Raw genomic sequence first — 26076 nt, forward strand, 5'->3', positions numbered from 1 at the left:
CTTTCCTTAGCTCCTCAGTTCTCTACAGTGCTTCTTAAACTTTAAAATGTCGGTAAAAATCTGGGTAGCATCGATATTCCTGGGCTCTATGATTGGATGATTCAGCGCGTCTGCGAATCTGCATTTTCACAAAGACCAGGTGTTTGAGGATCTGGAAACCCTTGAACTTCACTTGGAAAGAGTCCTTTTGTGATCTTTCCCTTTTGCTTGAGACTTCCCCAGCCAAAGGTCCCAAATGGCCTCCTCATTTCTCCATTTGCTTTTATCAATGCCATGCTCTCAGGACTGCCAGTTTAGGCTGGCTGCCAGGACAGCCATCAGGCCCATGTTCATTTCCTCACCTCGACTTGACATAGTTCTCTGTATTGAGTTTCTGACCTTGCTGGAGTCAATTGTACCTAATCTCCTAAGAACAACACCACCAACTGTTGCCTCACCCAGAGAATGACTCAAATGGTGGGGAATATTGGGAAGAAGATGATGAGGGAATGTCCCTTTCATGGTATAACAAAGGATTGCTTTTTAAACAAGGTGGTAAGTCACATCAGCAGGAAAGTGCCTAACTGTAGGGAATACTTTTTGTAACACTTTATAAAATATTCATCATTCAGCCCTTATAATCTATGAAGCAGATGCTATTATCTTACTCATTTTATAAATTAGGATACTGAAGCTCAGTAATTTGCCCAACATCACACAGCTACTAAGTGGTATAGCAGGGATTTGAACTCAGGTGGTCTAGCTACAGTTTCTGGTGGCCATTATCACTGTACTAATGCTGCCTTACTCTTAGTCAAAGGAATGTCCTGTTTTTGCTGCCACCATTCATATCAAAATGACCAGTAAGTTATACAAATAGGAACAAAACATAACAAACAAAAATCATCCCAAAAGCAAAACCAAGCAATGTAAACATTACATAGGATAGTTTTCAGTGTACTTTCAAGTCAAAGATATATTTCAGCTTCAAATTACAGGAAATTTTGAGTAAAACAAAGGAGCCCATGGACATATGACAACAGAGTAACATATCTCATGCTCTCAGAAGAGAAGATAACTTCTTTTACAATCTTTTTTTTTTTTTTTTTCCCTCACACAGAAATATAGGATATGTCATGAAAAGCATGAATTTTTGAGTCAGAAAGATCAGGCTTGTAATTTTGACCTGACATTTATTTTCTTGATGATCTAGTACAATCTGCTTGTCTTAATTAATTCTCAGATGCTCTGAAATAGACATGACAATGCAAGCTTTGGTGAGTATTAAATAATATAAATACTTAAAGTACTCAATACAGTGTCTGGAACATAGCAGTCTCCCAATCAGTACTTATTTACTAGTATTATTATTAGTAGTAGTAATTATTATTACTAGTAGTACTGGTAGCAGTAAATATAATACTCTTAGCAGAATATAATATTTGGAATATTTTTGTAGGATTAATATTATAATTTAACTATATATAAATTTAATTATAAAATTTTAATTGCTGTTCCTTTTTGACATCATGATTGCAGAATGATTATTTTGCTCCTTTGAGAATGTCTCTTCTGAGATAGACTCATTTATCTCCACCAGGTGATCAACCCAACACTCAACTGCTAGCTCTGGCCTCACGCCTGCGGGAGAGTGCTGAACTCTTCCAGTCAGATGAGATGCGTCCTGCTAATGATCCCAAGGAAAGAATTCCCATCCGTGTCCGAATGCTGAATGACATTCTCCAAGACATGGAAAAAAACTTCCTGGTACAGCAAGTGCCACCAGGTTTTTATAGGTAGGATATGTGTCTCAACCTTTATTTGTTTATGCCCCTCAATTAAATTTTTATGTTTAACTTTCAGAATGTGTACCTTCTGTGAAAATGACACTATTTTTAATATAGATATTATATGTAGTTATATGAGTAATTATTATATGTACACTTCGAGGACCATTCTCTTACCCAAAGGAAATTTCAACTGCATGAGTATAGAATAAAAGAAATTGGCTTGGCAATATCATATAGAAAATGACTAAAAATTTTATTTGACATTAAACTCAATATGAGTCAGACATGACATGGCTATGGGAAAACCAAATGGAATTATAGGTCGTATTGGGAAAAATACTTTCTTGAATGAATCAAGAGACAAGCCTACACTATTCTTCATAGTAAGACCACATCTAGAGTATTGCATTTAGTTCTAGAGGCTACCTGTCAAGATAGAGCTAAATAAGTTTAATATTCTGGGGAGAGTGGGATTTAGATGAATCTAGAAATGGCCAGGAGATTAGAAATATTAGTTGGAGGGCCATAAGAGAGTGATTCCTAGAAACATTTTAACAATTGTAATATTTTAATAAACCCATTTTGATATGGAAGGGGATTCAATTTTGGTTTTTAGAGGATGAGAGGAGTATAACATGGTTTTTATTTTATAGTTTCTGATATAGTAGACATTAAAGAGGGAAAATGGAATTTGAAAGATTCTAATATATTTCACGTATTCTTATTTAAGTTTTTTATTTTTCTACAATACACAAAATATAAGTACACATGCCTTTCTATGTAATAGAGGCATATATAATGTGTGTGTATAACAATTTAATATATGTGAGTGTGTGTTTATGTCTCGTGTGTGTGTATGCATGTGAGAATGTGAAAAAAGGAAGGAGGCAAAGAGATACTGAACAAGTAATGAGGCAGGAAACTATTTGGCCCAGAACTCTCATTCATAAAGGACCTCAAATTTAGACTTTTGCACTATATCACTTTATGTGTGTGTGTTTGTGTGTGTACATATATAACATACAACATTAAAAATACTCTGGACTAAACATACTGTGCTTGACCTAAGGACACAACTAGGATTAAATAATTGAAGCATGGATCAAAGATCCCAATCAAAATTCCACCAGCATTTTTCAAAGTGCTGGAACAAACAATCCTGAAATTTGTATGGAATCAGAGAAGACCCCAGATTGCTAAGGAAATGTTGAAAAAGAAAAAGCTGGGGGCATCATGTTGCCTGATTTCAAACTTTCCTACAAAGCTGTGATCAACAAGACAGCATGGTATTGGCACAAAAACAGACACATAGACCAATGGAAGAGAGTAGAGAGTCCAGATATGGACCTGTAACTCTATGGTCAAATAATCTTCAACAAAACAGGAAAAAATATCCAGTGGAAAAGGTAGTCTCTTCAGTAAAGGTGCTAGGAAAATTGGACAACTATGTATAGAAGAATGAAACTCAACCATTCTCTTACACAATACAGAAAGATAAACTCAAAATGGATAAAAGACCTGAATATGAGGCAGGAATCTATCAAAATTCTAAAGGAGAACATGGGCAGTAATCTCTTCAACAACCGCCACAGCAACTTCTTTCAAGACACGTCTCCAAAGGCAAAGGAAACAAAAGCAAAAATGAACTTTTGGGACGTCATCAAGATAAAAATCTTCTGCAGAGCAAAGGAAACAGTCAACAAAACAAAGAGGCAACCCATGGAATGGGAGAGGATATTCACAAATGACACTACAGAAAAAGGGCTGATATCCAAGATATATAAAGAACTCCTCAAACTCAACACCCAAAAAACAGATAATCATGTCAAAAAACGGGCAGAAGACATGAACAGACACTTCTCCAAAGAAGACATACAAATGGCTAACAGATACATGAAAAATCATTCACCACCATTAGTCATCAGGGAAATTCAAATCAAAACGACATTGAGATACCACCTTACACCAGTCAGAATGGCCAAAATTAACAAGACAAGAAACAACAAGTGTTGGAGAGGATGCAGAGAAAGGGGAACCCTCTTACACTGTTGGTTGGAATGCAAGTTGGTGCAGCCACTTTGGAAAACAGTGTGGAGATTCCTTAAGAAATTAAAAATAGAGCTACTATGACCCTGCAATTGCACTACTGAATATTTACCCAAAAGATACATATTTAGTTAAAGAAGGGCCATATGTAACCCAATGTTCTTAGCAACAATGGCCACAATTGCCAAGCTGTGGGAAGAGCCAAGATGCCCTTCAACAAACAAATGAATAAAGAAGATATAGTTCATGTATACAATGGAATATTACACTTCCATCAGAAAGGATGAATACCCAACTTTTGTTATCAACATGGATGGGTCTGGAGGATATTATGCTGAGTGAAATAAGTCCAGTAGGGAAAGTCAAACCATATCATATGGTTTCACTTACTTGTGAAGCATAAGGAATAACATGGAGAACATTAGGAGAAGGAAAGGAAATGTGAATTTGGGGAAATCGGAGGGGGAAATGAACCATGAGAGATTGTGGACTCTGAGAAACTGAGGATTTGGGAAGGGTGAGTCTGGCGGTAGGTATTAAGGAGGGCATGTATTGCATGGGGGCACTACATGTGGTGCATAAACATATTAAAAAAGAAGAGAGAGGGGTGCCTGGGTGGCTCAGTCATTAAGCGGCTGCCTTTGGCTCAGGTCATGATCCCAGGGTCCTGGATTTGAGCCCTGCATTGGCCTCCCTGCTTGGCGGGAAGCCTGCTTCTCCTTCTCCCATTCCCTCTGCTTGTGTTCCCTCTCTCACTGTGTTTCCTTCTGTTACATAAATGAAGGCTTAAAAAAGAAGAAGAAGAAGAAGAAAGAAAAAATTAAAAAAAGAATTGAAAATTGAAGCATAGGAATACATATTTCATTACATATAAGAAAAAATTTTCTGATAAGTAGTGTTCTTAAAAGAGTAGATATGATGCTTTTGTAGAGTAGTGAACTCACTGTCACTACATGTATTCAAACAAAGGCTAAGTAGCTCTAAATATTTTGACTGTATGAGGTTTCAGGTGGCCTTTAGTACCAACATTCTGTGATCTGACAAAACACTTGATCTCTCTGTATCTTAATGTCTACATTTGTAAAATGAGATAATAGAATGAGACCTGTTTAAAATAAAAAATCTTTCTTAGTTCTGATATTTGGTGATTTTCTGTTATGATTTTAAACTCAAAATCTCATTTAAAATCCTTATATCATTTCTTCTAACACTTTGACTTGCATTACAAGACTGAAAAATGTTAATTTATTACAATAGATATATTTTTTTAAAGATTTTATCTATTTATTTGACAGACAGAGATCACAAGTAGGCAGAAAGGCAGGCGGAGAGAGAGGAGAAAGGAGGGAGCAGGCTCCTCACTGAGCAGAGAGCCCGATGCGGGGCTCGATCCCAGGACCCTGGGATCATGACCTGAGCTGAAGGCAGAGGCTTTAATCCACTGAGCCACCCAGGCACCCCTACAATAGATATTTTTAAGACACTATGGTAAGCGCCACAAACATAGAAATTGCCTGAAGTTAATAACACCTGCTCTGATAAGGTTATATTACAGAGGTGGGGATGGAGAAAGAGAATAAACAAGGTATCTAAGTAAAGTAAAGTAAAGTGTATGGTAGATCTAATAACAGCTAAAGAAACAATTAAGCCACATTATTAAATTCAGCATTATTAGAAGTCTTAATCAGAATAGGTAAATTATATTTTTAGAATATGAAAATTTTTCTCACTTCTAATTTATGAAAAATTCAAAAATTAATAAAAATTATACATTAAGAATATAGTTTTATATATTATGGTATAATAAATAGATTCATCATTTGCCTTCCTTGGCACTTACTTTAGATATAGAAGATCCCTATGGTCTGAGGTATATGTCCAGAGAACTTTGCATTACCACTTCAATAATATTTATTTAGCATACATTTTGAGTGGAAAAGGAGATATTGATTTTTTCCCGAGTTAAAAGTGATAAAGCAAGTGATTTTTTTCCTGTTAGTGATATGATATGATATGATATGATACACTACATGTATTCAAACAAAGGCTAAGTAGCTCTAAATATTTTGACTGTATGAGGTTTCAGGTGGCCTTTAGTACCAACATTCTATGATCTGACAAAACACTTGATCTCTCTGTATCTTAACTTCTACATTTGTAAAATGAGATAATAGAATGAGACCTGTTTAAAATAAAAAATCTTTCTTAGTTCTGATATTTGGTGATTTTCTGTTATGATTTTAAACAGAAAATCATATGATTTGTAATATGATTTGTATGATTTGTAATATGATTTGTAATATGATTACAGTATAACTTGTATCCCAGTGTGCAAGCTTCAAAGTGTTGATTATGATAATGTTCTAACTCATAACAGACTTTAGAATTGAAAGCTTATGGTTCAATATTTTGGCATTACTTTAACTATTGCTACAATTGTTGAAGAAATACATGTTTGCCTTATTCTCTTTGGCCCTATTAATTCATATATATGCCAACAGCAAATAGATTTAAATAGATAGATGCAAACAGATCGCTTCATTTTGATTTATCTGACTGACCTTTATCCCAAGATAAGTTGATCTAAATTTTTACTTCATTCCTGAAATATATAACAAGTCATCCTACTTCATGTTTTCTCTTAGTAGAGAATTCATATTTAAATATTAAATTTAAATTTAATTTAATTTAAATAGAGACTTCATATTTAAACATTTAAATATTCTTGAAGCAGAAATATCAAAATTACAGTAGAATTTCTACTCCCAATTCTTTTAAGCTCTTCCTTTATGGGGGAGGAAATGTTCAAAGTACAAAAATGGGTGTGACAAGATCATATGCAGTTAAAGAAAATGGAAAAATTGATTATAATGATAACCATATGGAGTAAAGATAAAATTGTTAATTACATTGTATAAAAACATTTGGTGAACAAGATTCATTTTTTCTAACATTAAATAACCTTTAGAGATGTTATTCATCTAAGAATCTCACTCTTCAACCTGATGGTGTTATGACAATTCTCATCAAATATACAAGGAGGAAGTCTAAAGTAATTTGCTTTTCAAGAAAGTTGTTGACAGAAGTTCATTGTATAAAACTAAATATTTCATTTAGAATTTGGATCATGTCCCAAAGGATACTGCCTCAACCAAAGTGTCGCTAAACACTGAAACATTATTTTTGGAACATGTGAAGAAATTTTCTTTATAATTCAGCATCAGAAGATTCAAAAATTTTGAAATCCTACAATGTTGCATATAAAATGTGTTTTTTCATAAATGAACCCTCATTGGACACTGCTCTGTGCATGCATATTGATAGAAACTGGCAATATAAGATCCCTACATTTAAGGAGTTTAAGATGTAAATGATATAAATCCTGAAAAAAAAATTGAAGAATACTTATGAAATTTCATAATGAATACACAGGCAAGAAGTATCGTTGGGATTCAGTGAAGAGAGAAATTATTATCCTGTGATGGTTAAAAATGGCTTTTTAGGGGATGAGGGATATTTACCTGGGCTTAAGGGAATGGTAGGATGTTCATTAAATTAGGGAGTGCTATAGACTGAATTATTTTCTTCCCCCAAAACTTGTATGTTGAAATGTGATCCTTAGTGGGATGATATTCAGTGGTGGGACTTTGGAAGTCTCTACCTTTCCTCATGAGTGGGATTAGTGCCCTTATAAAAGAGACTCCAGAGCTCTCCTTTGCCGTTTCCTGTCTTGCGAAGACAAGATGTTTGTGGGCCAAAAAACAGACCCTCACAAAATGCCAAATCTGTCAGGACTTTGATCTTACACCTTTCATCCTCCAGAATTGTGAAAAATAAGTTTGGGTTGTTTATAAGCCACCAAGTCTGTAATATTCTGTTATAGTCTCCAAACTGTCTAAGAAAGGAAGCACTTCCAGGAGAAGATGATGTGAAGAAAGACACAAAAGAGGTTGTTCATCATTTGGGGAGTGGAGAACAAGAAGTGGAATAGATTGGATGGGTATTAGGATCATAATTAAGGAGAATCATGAAGGAATCAAGTTGTGGAGTAGTTTAAATTCTCTCTGGAGAAGTTTGAACTTCATTTCTTACACAAAAGAAGCCATGGAGAACTCTGCATCATTAGGAAGATTCAGCTCATGCTCCAGGTTGGGTGCCCTGGAACTGGAAGAGAACAGAAATCTTTGGGAAGACTCATTGTGAGAACTGCTTGGTGTGCTGAGAACCTGACTGAGCATATTAGGGTCGGTAATGAAGAGCAAAAGGGCTGATCTGGGAGACAATACTAAGGAAGAATTAGTGAATTATGGATTTAGTGGCTTTGAGACTCTTATTTCAGGTTGTCTTTTAGGATTCCCCTGAGCCTGGGCAGTTCATGAAGCAGGGGCGAGTAGTGGCAAGCACCTCCTCTCTGTCCATCTCTCCAGCCACTTAGTTAAGGTACTTGGTGTCACTGGGTCTTAGGGTGATTATATGATCATTTGTTGATAATGATAATTTCTAAACTCCCTTTTAGCTCTAAGAATCTGATTCAGTGGGCACTCACAGTACTAAGCCTCACCTTTATAATCAGGTAATTCTTCTAATCTTGTGGGAGGAGAACAGGAAACAATACAGTAGCTGATTGCCATGATATAATGAAAAGCTGCAAAGTGTTCAGAGATACTGAGGTTGGTAGGCAGTGGGAGCAGATGAAACAATGTATATGATCAGGGACCATGTAAGGAAAAGTAGATTAGAAACTACAAAGCTTCTCAAAAATATTACTACTGTCAAAATCCCACTATGTAAAATTTGACTTATTGCATTTTCTTAAAAATTCTGACTCTTTCATCTCTCCTCTTCCTTTACTATAACTCTGGTATGTACTGCTCTACTACTCCTGGGAACTGACATTGTCTGGAGATGGGAGCTTGTGGCATCTGTTTTGTTGTTGGATTCTTTTTAACTCCCTTTAGTTATCATTCTGCAAAGGCAGAGTAAGCATTCTGACCCAGTGAACCTATTCATTGTCTACTACAGTATATATATTTTTTAAAGGGAAGAAAGAAAGAAAGTCTTTTTTAGAGCAGTTTTAAGTTTAGAGAAGAATTGAGCAGAAAGTAGAGTTTTCATATAGCCCTTCTCTCTCTCTCTCTCTCTCTCTCTCACACACACACACACACACACACACACACACACACCACAGTTCCCCCACCCACAAAACACAGTTTCCCTATTATTCCTATTATTCTTGCTATAGTGTGGTACATTTGATGTATAGTGTGTTACAGTTGATGAGCCAACGTTAATATATTAGTACTATGAATAGTACCATGAATATATTAGTACAGTTCATAGTTTATGTTAGGATTTCTCTTTGTATTTTACATTCTCTGGGTTTTGATAAGTGTACGATGATATGTGTCCACCATTACTTTGTCATACAGAATAGTTCCACACCTTAAAATCTATGTCTCACCTTCTGTCTCTCCCTCCTTCCTGCCTGAGCCTCCAGCAACCACTGGCCTTTTTCATGTCTCCAGTTTTTCCTTTTCCAGAATGTACTATCATTTGATCATACAGTGTGTAACCTTTTCAGATTGGCTTCCTCAATTAGCAATGTGATTAAGTCTTTTCTATATTCATTTATTTTTATCACCGAACAATGTCTCATTGTATGGATATACCACAGTTTGCTTATCTCTTCACCTCTTAAGGGGCACTTTGTTTCTTTCAACTTTGGCAACTACAACAAAAGCTGGCATATATATTTGTGTGCAGGTCTTTGTGTAGATGTACACTTTCAACTGATTTTGGTAAGTACCAAGGACCACAACTGCTATATTAGCCTGTGTTTATCTTCATAAGAAACTGCCAAACTGTTTTCCAAAGTGGTTGTACCATTCTGCAGTCCGCCAAGCAATGAATCAAAGTTTTGGTTGCTCCATATCCTCACTGGCATTTGTTGTTGGTATTCTGGGTTTTAACCATTCTAATAGATGAGTATTGGTATCTCGTTATTTTAATTGCTGTTCTCTAATGAACTATGATATTGAGAATTTTTCCATGTGCTTATTTTCCATCTATGTATCTTCTTTGGTGAAGTGTCTTATCAGATCTTTGAATCTTCTTAAGTTGTTGGTTTTCTTGTTGTTCAGTTTTAAAGGCTCTTCTTACATTTTGGATAGGAGTCTTTTATCAAATATGTTTATTGCAGTGTTTTCTCCCAGACTGTGGTCTTTTTGTTCTCTCATCAGTCTCTATTATGAAGCAGAAGTTTTAATTTTAATGAAATCCAACTTATCAAATTTTTTCTCTAAATACATTGTGCTTTTAGTGTTGAATCTAAAAGTTCATCATCAAACCCAAGGTCACCCAGATTTTCTTCTATGTTGTGTTCTAGGAGTTTCATAGTTTTACATTTTATACAAGGTCAATGATCCATTTTGAGTTAATTTTTGTGAATAGTGCAAGGTCTATATCCAGGTACATTATTTTTGCACGTGGATGTCTAGTAGTTCCAGTACTAATTGTTGAAAAGACTATCCTTTCTCTATTGAATTGCCCTTCTTTTTTTTGCCATATAATATACTTTAATATTCCCTTTTACTATCAACAGCACACTCATTCACAGATTAGCTTTCAGAACTAAAACCATCATGCAACAATGATATTGTTTGGAATTTATAAAAAGATTTGGGATTTATAAAAGTAAGTGGGGGTTTCAATAGGAAAATTTGCATGGCCTAGAGAAAGCTAAATAGTAACTCTGAAACTCAGTTTCTCAACAAAATAGAGAAACTGAAAGGTCTATTCATATTAACATAAATTTATATGAAACACTGGTATAACACTAGATGAAATGAGGATAAAATGTGAGGAGATAATTTATAAGCTCTAGAATTCTATACAAATATTACCCAAAATAGTAACTTTTATTCCATTCTGTTGTTTTTACTTCTGACTTTGATAATATTCTGGATCCCAAAACTTCTTCCTCATATTTCTTTTATCCAAAGGAAAAATATTTAAAAATTTAGTAACATACTTCTCTTTCCCCAGGATTAATACAGTGAAATTTTTCTCTCACTTTTTATTATACATTCCTTTCCCTTAAACATTCACTAAAAGCTTGTGAATTGAGGAATTACAAGATCCCACAGAAAATAAAAAGTTTGGGAAGTGGTAGAATTAAACATGCAGTTATAAAAAAGAATATATTATTTAAAATGTGTTAGCTTCCAAAATAAATGTGGACTCACTAAAGGACAAACCTCCAGTGCGAAAGCCTTCTATCAAACCATATTTTTGTATGTGTTCAGGAAACACTACTGCAAGCAGCATAGTCTTTGGGGGCAGATTCTTCCTTTTAAGTTTTGAAGTTTTGAAGTTTGAATGACTTTTTAGATTTGGGCACCAGGCATTTCATGCTTGAAATTTAATATCTTATAGAATATGCATTCTTCCTAGCTTATTTTAGAAAAGTTCCCTAAAACATTTGGCCTTGTCACAGATTTTTAGAATCCTTAAAGGGCATGAGTTCTTAAGGCTACTGTTCTCTCTCTACCTCCTTTCTTCACTTGCTCCTATACCAGGATAAATAGTCTTAAAAATAGGGGCGCCTGGGTGGCTCAGTCAGTTAAGAGTTTGTTTCCAGCTCAGGTCATGATCCCAAGGTCCTGGGATTGAGCCCCGCATTTGGCTCCCTGCTCAGGGAGGAGCCTGCTTCTTCCTCTCCCTCTTCTTGGACGGTCTCACTCTTACTCTCTTAAATAAAGCAAGAAAGAAAATCTTTAAAATAAATCAATAAAATCAATAAATCAGTACTCTTAAAAACAGGAAAGCACTAACTGCTGCTATCTCCTTATTTTAAGTGACTGCACTAAGTTGTACAGACATAGAAAGATCTTTGATTTTAAACTTTTAGTGTACAAATAGGAAACCATGGGATGTTAAAACTGCTCTCAGCAAAAATGAGATTGGCAAAGATTTTCTATTACTAGACAGCTGCAATGTATGAGTGTGAAATATAACACCATGGCCTCATGTTATTACACTGGAAGAGGTTATCTGGGTAGGATCCCATGTTTAGTCTCTACATATTTAGAGTCAGCATTTAAACAACAGAAGCTAGTAAGGTGTTCCTTCCCTCCCCATTATGAAATATACATACAGACAGGCAGACAGATAGACATGTGCATTGCTGCACTATTAACTGATTATTTGGGATTAGAGGATGATTTTACCAAAGGATCAGAAATTTGGCGTGGCTTTGAAAGACCCGCGGATCCCCTTACCCAAGAATTCAACACTGCCACAGGATGCAAGCAGCAAGAGGTTCTTTATTGTAGCGCAGGCGCCTGCGGGTGGTCAGCAGCTCCTGCTAGCTGAGCACACCAGGCTGGGGTGGTGCAGGATTTTTATAGACAGATACAAACAAGTTTTGGATGGGGCGGAGCTGATTGGCTGACAATTTGAACATTTGAAAAAGGCATACTTGGTGTTTGCGGATTGGCTTTGGAGGACCCGCGCGCGCGAAGAAAAAGGCAGGAAGGGGGAGTGAGGAGGGGGAGTTGGACCTTATTACTCAGCAGAGATGCATCCTGCCTATGTGACTATGTGGCCCCCTGCCTCCTGCCTATGCCTCGGCTATTAGCAGAAGGTATCTTGTTCAAACAGGAGACCAGTGTCACACCCTAAAAGCCAAGCGGTTACAGAAAGGCAAAAGAGCGGTTAAATAATTAACAACTGGGGGAAGGGTGTCTATACGCGGGGTCTTTCATTCCCCCCTTTTTCTTTATCATGGATAGAATCTTATATCCATTCGCTCTGGTCCTGTCTGAGAGAGGACAAAGGGGGTGATGTTAGTCTCTAAGGAATTTTTGGAAGCAAGGTCTGCAGGACCTTGAGGGGCCAGCTATTGTTGGGAGAAAGGTTATTTATTACTAGTAATAAAAATCTTCTTGTGAGACCTTTTAGATGTGTATCAATGGGCCATATACTTGGGAATGATTCTCGACACTATCTTGGAGATCTAGAGACAAAGCTTCACATTTCTCCTATCAAGTGTCCTTGTTAGTGAGATTTGGGTTTAGAAGAAATTTAACTTTATTTACTTTTCTTTTTACCTCCGCCTCCTTTGGTTTCTTATGGGGGGAGGGTGGCATTAGGGCTTGAGGAACTGAGTTATGTGTCCTTGGAAATTGGGCTATTGATAAGGTAGCTTCTTTGTTTGTAAATCTCAAGGACATTTGCAAACAAAGGGAGACTCCTGCCTTACAAGACTGTGATCTCTGCAATATAAACATTTGTTCTTCTTTCAGGGCAGTCAGGGGTGCCTGTGAAATGTCATACATATTACCAAGGGGAGTGGGTGGAGAGGGGGTGCAAGGCGCCAGCCCCTGCTCCCTCCTCAGCCAGCCTCCTGAACAATTATGACCCTTAAATCTTTAAGGTGGTTGAAGGTGGAAGGTCTTATCTTCTGTAACTTCTTCCTGCTGAATAGGGGCATAGAGCTGTCCCTACCTACTCAGGTCAACATTGATCAGGATAGGAACGTATAAGGGATTTATGAAAGGTGGAGGCAGCTGAATCCAGTGCTGACAGTGACAGTGAAGAAATATCTTTGCGCGTGGTAAGGATCATCTGTCGTGGTGAAGTCATTGCAGCGATGGAGTCTCGGCACCAAGTAGAGAAACATCGAACAAAGCAACATATTAAGGTTAATAAGGCAATAAGAATGAGAAGCCCGAAAAGGAGATTTGGCCGCAGTCCTCCTCCAAACCAGTAAGCTAACCAATTACTGAGAGAGAGAAGGATCTTGTAGAGCCTTAATCTGGGCATTCATATCCTTTATTAATCCTGTGACATTTTTGTGATAGTCTGGGATGTACACACAACATTCTGTCTTGATAATTGCGCATATGCCACATGACATCCTCTAGTCCCAAAGATGGGACAAAAATGGATGCTAAGTGATCATACCATTTAAAAACAGATCGCATCCATCTTTGTTTCAAGTTGGGGAGATTAGCTGGAGTTGTAATGGTTTTAGTAATGCGCCCATGAATCCAGGCAAATCCTAAAGTACAGCGACCTATCCACCCTGGAGGAAGCCAGGGCCACAGGTTGATTCCACATATCCAGTGGGTTCCATTTGGAGCTGATCATCTAATGCCAGGTCGCCTTGCCCAGTCAATAGCAAACCAGTTAGTAGCCTGGAGTACTATTACTTGGGAACACATCTCTAGTGATAGCTATCCCAGATATCGTGTGTTATTTGCCCAAGTACCACTCGTATGATTCCTTTGTTCCCAGCATAAAACTGTCTTTTGACTGAGCTGTCCAATCGTGGGTGTAAGCCACAGATATGCATCCCAGATTTGATATATACCATCCTTAGTATAGTGATAAGGAGGGTTCCGTAACTTAGGCCCATATTTGATTGGGAAGTAATGGCTTGATAGCAATCCCCTTTCCTTCCAAATAGCTCCATGGGCATGTAGTACCAGGAAAGCATATTTAGAGTCAGTATAAGTGTTAATTCTTAGGCTTTGGCAATTGCAAGTGCTAGTGAGCACTACGGCACACTTAGCTTTTCTTATTCTTTCTATGAAAACTACTCTCATCAGAAACCAACTGTCATTCATGTTTTTAACAGGGGCATCTTAAATCTGGCCATATAGAGTAAGCAAGATCAATAACCTCTGAACATTTTTGCTCTATAAAGAAAGAAGTACAGTGGTCAGGTCCAGGCATACAGGTAACTAGGTTTAAAGTTTGACAAATTTCAAGTATTATTTCTGGCATATCTGTAAGTATATCCCAATATTTAATAAGTTGGCCTCCATCATCCATTGGTGGCCTTTGGCTTCTAAGACAATTCTGGACCTAATGTGAAGTTATTACAGTCAGAGACTGTCCCATAGTGAGCTTTGAGGCTCTTTTTATAGGAGGGCTGTTCTAGGTTTTGCTAAAGAATCTGTTTGCAATTGCACCTCAACAGTGGTGGCTTCTAGGATGACTAAGGGAAGAAACCAATAAGAAGACCTTCAAGTGGTCCAGCCTTAACAATATCCTGATTATGGAGGATCACTGGCAAGTGAGAAAACTCGTCAAGAGATAAGGGGAGCCCCCCATGCATCATTCAATCCACTCATAAAGAAAGTGGGGTCATCCATTATCTCCTTAAGTCCATAGTTAATGCTATGGAGTGTGGTATGCTGGCTTTTAGGCAATTTCATTATCCCAGCCACACATAAGGTGTTAGTTAAGTTATACAATTGTAGGGGAATCAATCCCATTTTTCCAGTTGTTTAATCATGTGCCGTGGGTTCTTGCTAATATACCCACAAAATAATAAGATCGACTAAGGAAGCTACTGTACAACTTCTCTGAAGTTTACCTCAAGTTGTCTAGCTTAGGTAAACAAACATTTAAAGACAATCAAATCTAGAATTTAACATCCATAAAGGTGTGTTACTAAAACATAATTTTTCTCTCTAAAATAACCCTCATTTCCAGAGATAGCCAAATCAGGACTAATTCACTTGTGAAACAAGTCCAGTTTTAACAAACTTGGCCCATTATTTACATAAGCTCAGCAAGAACAGTGAGTGTGATCATATAGATCTTTTAGAATCTGCTTTGCTGGAACTTCTTCTAAGGAATCTCTAGGTTGAACTTCTAGTAGCCTCTCCAGGCCAGAAGCCAAGCCACGTACTTGCCATCAGGCATGCCTGCAATACCTGTCGATTTGGGCATATGCCTCTTCATGAGACTCTGCACCTACCAAGGAGTGACATTCTTTACTCACCTGGTGAGGCTGCTTGGAAATCTGTAAACAAGGTATCAGGCCAATAGTCCCAAGGGGCTTTATGGCTCCAGGTTTCATAAAGTCAACCTTAGTTCCTTTAGACTGTCTGGTCATATCTGAGTCTTTTCAAATATGACATCCCAGTCAAAGCCTTGGTAAAATAACCAGTTTCCAATGCTGTCCTGTTACAAGGAGAACAGATTCTTATTGAACTTATGCAAATGACTGATTGCCATGGAAGAAAGAATACTTACTGAGACCTTTTGGTTTCAGAGGGTTCAGATAGAGAGAAAAGTTGAATGCCTTGAGCACTTTTACATCTCTGTGAGTTATAGATAACTTAAGAAAAAGTATCCCTAGTCTGGAAGAGCAAACATTAGAGAACCAGCAATGTCTAAAACAAGACAAAACATTAAGAGACATAACACTATAATCTTGTAGTTCATTTAGTCCCATGTTACTAAATCTGGTGAATGCACCTTTAGTTAGTTTTGGAAATTCTTACCCATTTCAGTTTTAGGGTTTTCAAGTATATCAAATATCTATTTGTCTTGAAAGTCCTTTATATGAATCTCCTTGAAGATAAAACTCATTTTACAAAAGAATTAAAACAATTATAAATGACAAAAACTCAGAGTGGGTATGGTTAGAGCTAAAGAGACAAGAGTTTACAATTTAGCTGGCAAGGAAATCAGGTTATTTCTGTGACACATAGCATTTCCATAATTACAATATCAAGCGATGATCTTTTAAAACATCAAAACTTTAGGAAATGTATAGAATCTCTAGAATAATTATAGCATTTTCCCAAATGTAACCCAAGGTTTATCATTGGTTTAAATCTTGTCAACAATTGCTAAAATCTTAGAAAGTTTTAAAGCACATGCCTAAATATAATTAGGGATGTTAAACACGTGATAAAACAAAACATAGAAACTGGGTTTTCTGGGCTGGCAAAGAGAAAACCATTTACATTCTCTTATCAGATCAATTAATCTAAGAAAACTTTGTCCTTTTAAACAGAAAGAAAACCAGCTTTTTTTTTTTTTTTTATACCAGTGTCTTTCCCTTTTTAATTTTATTTCTAAGTGTGCAGTCTTAAGATAGGAGTTTTCTGGGTTTTTCTCCCATCATGAATGATGTCGCAGACAAGGGAGGGGGATCTTTCCCCTGCTGTCCTGCTCGCATCCCTCACAGGAACTTAGGAGCGTTTTAGCTAAGGCCTGTCCAAATAAACCCCAGACCAGGCTACTCCGTGGAGTAGGTGACTGTTCTGCCATATGACGCCCTGCGAGACTCAGGGTGCAGCCCACTCAGACTCCGTAGCTGAAGCAGTGGAGCCATACAGACACATTCACACAGTCAGGCACTCTTCAGATTCAAACAGGTTGGATACCCTCCCTTTTGGGTATCTCTGGCTAATGGGAGGTGATCAATCTCCCCTTTTACTCTTTACAGATTAGAGTGAATTTCTATGGTTACAGGCAATGGAGGATGGCAACAGGGTGTTTTCGCAGTCTCTCAAGGTTGGGCTGCTTCCTTAATCTCTCAAGGCCAAATGGCCCTTATACTTGGAAGTATAATCTATGTGGAGGCAGGTCAGGAGAGTATTAAATCACCTTGGAGGCTGTTTTTCTTCCTTTTTATTCTGTCCTGACCATATCTAAAATTCCTTTTATGAAGATTTCCCTTCACAAATCTTTTTTACATATTATCTACTTTCCTACAGAGTTTTCTTTGTTTTAATCAGTCTTAGTTACACTAAGCAGAATTTTGTACTCTTAGAAACACCTTTAGTTATTAACCAATTGTGAACTGTTACAACAGAATTCTTCAGATGTCAAATTTATGAAACAGTTAAGTGCAAAACACGTTTACCAACAGATTTAAATACTCTTAGTTTCTTTGCAGTAATAAGTCAAAAGCACAAACCTACATCCAGTAATTAACGACTTAGCATTTTATCCTTTAAGACCTAGATGTCCACAATTTAATTCCATTTGTCATCCAAGCAAAACTTTAAAACTTTCAGGTTACCAAAGACTTTGAAAGCTACTTCAGCAATTACCCATTAGAACTTTGAGACAAACAATTAACCATCAGTTTAGTCATTTCTTTGCTAACAAATTTTAACAAGTAACACAAGCTTATTTGACCTTCAGTAAACTTCCAAGTTTCACATTTACTACTGTTAACTTAAAAGACAGGTCTTATCTTAATTAAACCAACAAACTTAACTTAGTTCCAATAGTGATTCATGTTCCACCTGGGCCCACTCCACTTTGAATGTTTACCTGAGACACAAGTGCGAAGATCTGGAGTGGGGGGTATTAGGTCCAGGGGGTGCTCTTTCTTGCTCCTTGACCGTGAAAAGGGACGGAGCCATGGTGCATGATCTAGAGGCTAGTAGACATGCAGGCTGCACGCACGTTGGTGCACAGAAATAGAAAAAGGGGGAAACAGAAGAAACAAAGTGCTGCCAGGAGGCAGAGAAAGGATTCCCGGTTTTGGAGTTCATAAGCCCCAACAGAGGAGCAGATGCCATGCTTTCCCACCAGCAAGGGGGGGAGGGGTTAAGCAGTCCAAGTCAGGCCAGAGAACACAGGGAAACTTCCCCGAAACAAAGAGAGTTTCGGCAGCTGCTTGGGAATATTCCTTATGGTCTCTGTCTCGAGTTAGACCAACCCCAGTTGGCTCCAGTTATAGCCATTAACACGGGAAGTGCGTGAGGGAGAAGCCCCCACATCTATTAGGAGAAACAGAGAGAAATAAAGCCAGAGTCCCCTCTCTGGGTCAGCCAACATTGAATGTTGGCCATTCGGAGGTGCAGAATGTTTGCCACCTCTTTTTCTTGACTTCAACCGACTGATTGTGAGCTCGGGTTTGCACATCCTGCCAATGGTCAAGGGTTAGACTTAAAGGGGTAGTTACAGACTGTCCCATTTTAGAGTCTAAGAAAACACCAAGGACAATAAGTAAGACACACAAAACAGTTAACAAGAAGGATGCTGCGCGATTTCGGTACAAAACCGAAAGTACAAATACAAAACTGAAAGTACAAATTCAACCGGCCCAGGGGAACCGCAAGGCTCCTCTGTGGCGGACAAACAAATGTATCCCTCAGATACTTGTGGGGCCCCGAAATAGCGGGCCCCTCTAATCCCTGGGGCGTCCCCCAGGGTGGCAGGGGAGAAGTCCGAGTTCGTCAACTCCTTCTCAAGCTGCCCAAAATACGAAATACGAGTACGAGTACGAAATATGAAGCAACAACGCACGCTGTTGTACAGTCCTATACAGGTGTATAGGCAGGACAGACAAAAACACACGAAAACACGAGACCGGAGACAAGAACACAGTTAATGCTGGCCAGCTTACCTCCTGGTGGGAGTCGGTTGGATTCTTGGGCAGGAGTCCGATGATCTCGGTGGGACCTCCAAATGAAAGACCCGCGGATCCCCTTACCCAAGAATTCAACGCTGCCACAGGATGCAAGCAGCAAGAGCTGCTGACCACCCACAGGCGCCTGTGCTACAATAAAGAACCTCTTGCTGCTTGCATCCTGTGGCAGTGTTGAATTCTTGGGTAAGGGGATCCGCGGGTCTTACAGCTTTGGGGAAAAGTTTCAGTAATCCTCTCATTGTATCCATATTGCAGTAATTTTTTAAATCTATTTTTATTTAAGAGAGAGAAAGAGAAAGAGAGAGGTGGTATGGGGCAAAATTAAAGAAAAATTATTAAAACAGACTCCCTGCTGAGTGTGGAGGTGGGGGGTGCTGGATCTCAAGACCCTGAGACCCTGACCTGAGCCAAAACCAAGAGTCAGACACTTAACCAACTGAGCCCAATGCAGTGGTTTTGATTTGAGGGTGTGGGGGAACTGAGAAGGAAACCAGCACGAGCCAATGTTGAATGCTCGCTGCTTGGCAGAAATGGAGCTCTAGGAAAGTGAACATCCTCAAGCATACTCACTGGAATAAATTAAAGGCTGATTATTATGCTTAAAACAAAACTACTGGTTATACCATAATATAGTCCTCTTGCTCTTTCTAAATGTGTGGTATTTTAGCTGTTTCATGGTTACATAGTCTGTGGATGCCACGGAAGCACCTACATTTATAATATTATTTCTTTGGGGAATACATGTGAGTTCTAAACAATGGCCTTAATCAGGAGGTTTGGGAACACAAACCTCTCTGTAAGTTGAAGGACAGCGTGTATATCTGCTTACACCTGTTGGTGGTGCAGGGCAGGGATGGGGCAGTCTCTGGCTTTGTCTTCTTATAAAAACTGTGGGAACATGTTCAAAAAAAAGGAATTCCTTTCTGAGATAGTTGGAACGGCCTGGAAGAAGTTCAGAGACAATTTCAAGCTAATCTAAACCAAGACAATCTTTTGTTAGCATCCTTGAAGGCAGGAAAATAGCAATGTAAATGTCAAGATGCTTCTGCCTTGAGCCAAGAATAAACAAAGCAAGCAATCCATTAAAAGTACTTTTCAAACACCAAACACATAAACTTCCAAAACTTTGCTTTTGAAAGATCTTAGAACTAGTTTACCCTTAGACAAGCAATGACAGAACTATTAAAAAACACACTTCCCAGATATTCTGTGATCAGGTTTCTAGATATCTATTCCATATATACATTTGATTTAAAGAATTTTAAGAGCTTGAGGGGCACCTGGGTGGCTCAGTTAGTTAAGCATCTGCCTTTGCCTCAGGATGTGATTCCAGGGTCTTGGGACAGAGCCCCAGATTGGGCTCCCTGCTCAGTAGGAATTCTGACTCTCCCTATGCCCCTCCCCCTGCTCACATTCTTTCTCAAGTAAATAAATAAAATCTTAAAAAAAAAATAATTTGGGGTGGCTGGGTGCTTCAGTGGGTTAAGCCTCTGCCTTTGGCTTAGGTCATGATCCCAAGGTCCTGGGATCCAGCCCCACATCAGGCTCTCTACTCAGCAGGGAGCCTGCTTCTCCCTCCCTCTCTGCCTGCCTCTCTGCCTACTTGTGATCTCTGTCTGTCAAATAAATAAATAAAATCTTAAAAAAAAAAAAAGAAAGACTTTTAAGAGTTTGAAATCTAACCTCTCCCCCTCCCCCCCGCAAAGAAACACATTTTAGAATAAAGTGATTTCATTATACAATTTTAGTGGTGTTTTAATTAGAGTTAGCTGTATGAGTACTAATAGAACCTCATGTTCAGAGTTTGATTGGGATAATAAGTACTTTGTTCGGGTTGTACTATTTCTTTTAGCGAGGTGTGGGTGGTCTGAATGGAGCTAAAATCCCACCATTGTTTCTCTTGTCATTAATTCTATCAGCAATGCCTCTGATTTCTTTAGACTATGAAAAAATAACTAGTGATTAAGAATTACCATAATGCTTTTAAAATATTTTTTGTAGCGGCCACTCGCACAAAAGAATCTATGTATGAATACAGTTTTATAATGTACACAATGTAAAATTTCCAGAAGAGGATTGAAGACCTGGCTCATGTAAAAAATCTTTATAATGCTGATCATTATATACATTCTCTATTACTTTTTTATGATAAACATATACATTAGCTTCATAATTATGTATCCCTTTCATATTTTAAAGTTTCTACTTCTAAAAGAAGCAAAAAAGCTCCCAAATTAAAACAAAAATTATTTATACTGCAACCCAAGCCTCTTTTTTAATAGCTCATTTTGTTAATATTGAAACAAAGAACAGAACCCATTTTGACAGATAATGTTCACTGCAGTTTGATTAGACATTAAAACACTTGTTTAAAAAATTTCAATTGACAACAACTATTTTATCAGGCTAATTGGTCTAAAACTCAGTCTGCTAGGATCAAAATAGAAACTCATGTGTGCACAACTCTAAATTTTATAAAAATGTGCTTCAGGTTTAAGACTTCTTTCTATACAAGGTAAGAAAAATTACTGTTGTCATAGTTGCAAAACAAGACACATTGCCAGTCTGAGAATGAGTAGTGACTTTATGATGTATTTGATAACATTATGAATAAGAATCATAACCATATTCCTCACAGAGGAGTATTTACTTTGTACCAGGCACTGTGCTGTACATTTTCATATATTATCTATAACACTTCTAACAATATTGCAATATCAGTCCTATTAGCCCCTTTATACAGATTAAAAACCTGAAACTTAGGAAAAGTTAACATGTAGCATAAATGGGATTTGAACCTATATTGTTTTCTCTAAAACCACTATTCTTCCTACCAGTTAATGCCACATATGTTTGATCCAAATTATTCCTAGTTTTCTCAGAAGTCACCAATAAATTTGGTTAGATTTTGGTGCAAAACTAGTCAGGTACTAAAAGACTCAATTTTCATAAGGGCTTGTTAAGTTTCATGTGCTCTACATTGACAGTTATATATCCTAGCCCTAACGTTTGCAAAAGTGTTTCATGAGGCACCAAGTCTATCCCTACTTTTGGAAAAAAAGATATGTCCTATTGTCTGAATCAATAAAGTTACCTTATCTCAAAATAGTGTCTACTCTTTCTGGTGTCCACAAATCTTAAATGCAGTTAAAAAAGGGGAGACATTTGTCTTCTAAATCTCATATATCATAGTTAGAACGGTTTTTACATAAATAACAGCATAGTATAGAGAAGGAATCATTAAACTCAGACTTTAGAGATAGGGGCTTAAACCTTAAAAGGCCACTGATAAAGTACCCTACCAGTCACTAACTTCTAGTAGTTAAGAAAGAAAGAATCTTTCTTTTAATTGGTTTAGTCAGAGAAGATAAATAGGCAGATTTCTAAGATAATGGAAATGCTAATTGAGTATGTATTTATAAACTAATGGGAGTCAGCTTTTGATTCTCTTTAAAAATAATTATTGAAATAATTATTCCAGCGAGGGAAGAAAATAAAATTTAAGTTCTCCATGAAACCATATTAAACATTTTAGCCTTTGTTTCTCTCTCTTTTATCACCTTTTTTTTTCTATCAGTATAACATATTTTAGCATTTCCATGTATATAAATATCTTGTTGATTTAATGTGATACAAAGAGAGTTAAGAGAAAGGATCATGCTCAGTATTTTCTTTGGACCCACTACATCACATAAAATTTTGCTACATAATGAAACTAAAGTACTTGTTTGAAGTGTAGATCATGTTTACCAGAGAAAATCCAGAAATCATTGTATTTTCCAATATCTAGGTTATTAGGAGAAACATCTTATTCTTATAATAAGAAAGTTAATCTCTATACCACACACACACAAATATGCAGCAGGTATAACATATTGAGATGGTACAGGTAGAAAGGACTGAGAACTCATAGACACGGTTGTGTATAGCACATATTTATTCCTGGACCCCTCCCCCCTCCAGTGTAATATTTTGTTCAAATAACAGCTTACTTGAGTTACTCCAGTTGAAGAGGAAAGGGATACAAATGTTGTTCCTTCTCCATGGCCACAAAAAGGGCCTTCATGGTTTGCCAACCACTACATTTGGTTGTGCTGTTTATCCAGTCTTCTTACCAAGGTCACAACTCTGTAACATTTTCATCTCATGGACCAAAAAATAAAACAGAGACTGTGAATTTATAACCATATTGAAATGACATCAACTTTTAAAGTTATAAGGACCATAGGATGAATGGAAATAGGACCAGTTAGAGCTAAATATAATATACAATTTAATATACAATTGATACAATCCTAATAAAAAGTAACAACAAACTCTCAAATTACATATGGTGGGATTCTAGTATTTCCTTTCAATCTGTCCCAATCAAACAAGTTTTAATGAAAAGACTAGAAGACAGTCTAGTAATTCAAAGTAAGAACAGCTTTGATAGAAAGAATTAGAGGCTTACATGTTCATTGGAAGTGTCGGAGATGTTAAGGGTCAAGGAAGCCTCCACTAACATTTATGGAATCAAGAATTACCAGAACTGAAAGAAAAGCTTCAGTGACAATACCAGGTGCCTCCAAGAGTTCTCTGAGAAACTCTGACTCTCCTTTCTACCATTTGCCTACCTGTCTGTCTGCAAACATTGCTGAAGAGTATGGTTTCATTTCTTCTGCCTTCCAAATCCTGTGTGATGATTGCGTTGTGTAGCTTTGGTAACATTGTTGACTGCTTGATCCTGGAAAACCAACTTAGTCTTTTATGCTGTTCTTCCTTTATCTTGTAGGAACTGGGATCTGCCTTATGCTACAGTTGGTGGGGGTCAGGGGCCTGGAAGTGGAGTTATAGCTCACACCAGCATTTTTGGAATTGATCAATTTGAAATATATTTCTCTGCCAAGCAGAGATTACAAATTCAAAGATACTGCCTTTAAGAATTTTTTTTTCTTTTTCTTTCTTTCTTTCTTTCTTTTTTTTTTTTTTAAGATTTCATTTATTTGACAGAGAGAGATCACAAGTAGGTAGAGAGGCAACAGAGAGAGAGAGAAAGGAGGAAGCAGGCTCCCTGCCGAGCAGAGAGCCCGATGTGGGACTCGATCCCAGAACCCTGAGATCATGACCCGAGCTGAAGGCTTAACCCACTGAGCCACCCAGGTGCCTGCCTTTAAGAATTTTTAAATGGGGGAACCTGCCTGGGTTAATTGGTTAAGCCTCTGCCTTCGGCTCGGGTCATGATCCCAGAGTCCTGGGATCGAGTCCCACATCAGTCTCCCTTCTCAACGGGGAGTCTGCTTCTCCTTCTCCCTCTGCTGCTCCTCCCCACTCATTCATGTGGTTCTCTCTCTCTTGCTCACCATCTCTTTTTCTCAAATAAGAATAAGTAAAGTCTTAAAAAGAATAAATTTTTAAATGAATACTAATCATGTGTCATATCAGACATTTAATGTTCTTGGTGCTTAGTTCTGATCTTCACAACATACATAATAATTGTGGGAACTGGTAGTTTTACCCGTGCTTTCCTGCTCAAAGCCATCTCTCTTACTCTACCTATTCCCCAAGGGCATGTATGGAAGGTTCCATTATTTTCTTTGGTGTTCTCTGTATAATTTTTCTGATCTGCTGATCACTCCCCATTTTTCAGTTAAGAACCTGAAAATTCAGGAGTGCCTGGGTGGCTCAGTGGGTTAAAGCCCCTGCCTTTGGCTCAGGTCATGATCCCAGGGTCCTGGGATAGAGTGCCTCATCGGGATCTCTGCTCATCAGGGAGACTGCTTCTTCCTCTCTGTCTGCCTGCCTCTCTGCCTACTGTGAAATCTGTCTGTCAAATAAATAAATAAAATCTTAAAAAAAACCCAAAATTCAGAAAAAATAATTTTCCCCCAAATTGCCAGAGATGGTAAATGTCATAAATTAGTAAGCAATGAAACCTGGTTAGAGCCATTCTGAATTTTATTTTTTAACCAAGTAATGGCCGCTTTAGTAGTACTTTCACTAATAGGAGGAGAATAAAATGAGATTAAAAAGAAAAAAGTTGAAGTGATAAAATGATCTTATTTTAAACCAATAAACAGAAGCAGAAGCAAAATATATTTTATCTCACAAAAAAATGGTTATTTAATCCTTTGCTATTACTCAGACCTTAGCTGTGGGACTAATGCCTGTGGGTTGAGTGACCTTTTGTTTCTCGCATTTCCTATCTTATTGTCTTTCTAATATGTAAGTTAGAGACTGTTGCCACTTTAAAAATACTTATTTAGGTATTTTACTACTAATTCCATTTATTAATTCAGCAAGGCCTTACTGTTCACTAAATGCTATAACTACTGAGAATACCATACTCAAAAATATAAATATCAACCCTACCCTTGTGGACCTCATCCTTTAGTGGGAAGAAACAGAATGGGCAGACAACAAACCAACTAAATATGTAATTACAAACTTTAAAAATGTCTAGAAGTAAAAAAAAAAAAAGGAGAAAAAGAAGAAGATGAAGAAAAAGAAAAAGAAGGAAGGAGAAAGAAAGGAAAGAAAGAGAGAGAGAAAGAGAGAAAAGAAAAAAAAAATCAAGGATTTTTTTTTTTTTTCAGGAAATCTCAGTTTTTGCTTTTAAGACTTCAACTTATTGGATGGGGCTTACCCACATTACCAAGATATTCTCCTTTACCTAAAGTCAACTGATTGTAAATGTTAATCACATCTACAAAGTGCCTTCAGAATAACTAACATACAGATGGTGCTGGACCACACAACTGGGCAGCATGATCCAGACAAACGGGCACTTTAAATTAGCCATCGCTAAGGGTTATATTGATGGAAGTAGAAACAGAGAAAAGAAGAATTCATAACATTCTGGAGATAGAATCTACAGTACTTGATATGGAATAGATGTGAGGGTAAAAGATAAGGAAAGGATCAAGAATTAAAGATTTCTTACAGCAGCACTGGATTTTAATAGCTATGATGTGGACCAGATGAGTTTCTCTGTTTTCTGATTGGGGTTCTTATGATTTCAGCCTAAATAATATGACTGACAAGATGAGATTACTTTTGGAAAGCACTTTAAATGGAAATCTTGGG

At 37.4% G+C, this 26076-nt stretch overlaps 1 protein-coding gene across 3 annotated transcripts in view; it reads left to right on the forward strand.

Annotated features, from left to right (window-relative positions):
* Positions 1-26076, forward strand: part of NAALADL2 (N-acetylated alpha-linked acidic dipeptidase like 2) — a 1286203-nt gene that overhangs the window by 1230680 nt on the left and 29447 nt on the right. For all 3 annotated transcript variants that reach the window (XM_044251814.1, XM_044251815.1, XM_044251812.1), the window contains one exon: positions 1580-1775. In XM_044251814.1, coding sequence (XP_044107749.1) covers positions 1580-1775 — 196 coding nt within the window. The remainder of the gene's footprint in view (positions 1-1579; positions 1776-26076) is intronic.

This window comes from Neovison vison, chromosome 6 (assembly GCF_020171115.1).
Source record: "Neovison vison isolate M4711 chromosome 6, ASM_NN_V1, whole genome shotgun sequence".
Lineage (NCBI taxonomy): Eukaryota > Metazoa > Chordata > Mammalia > Carnivora > Mustelidae > Neogale > Neogale vison.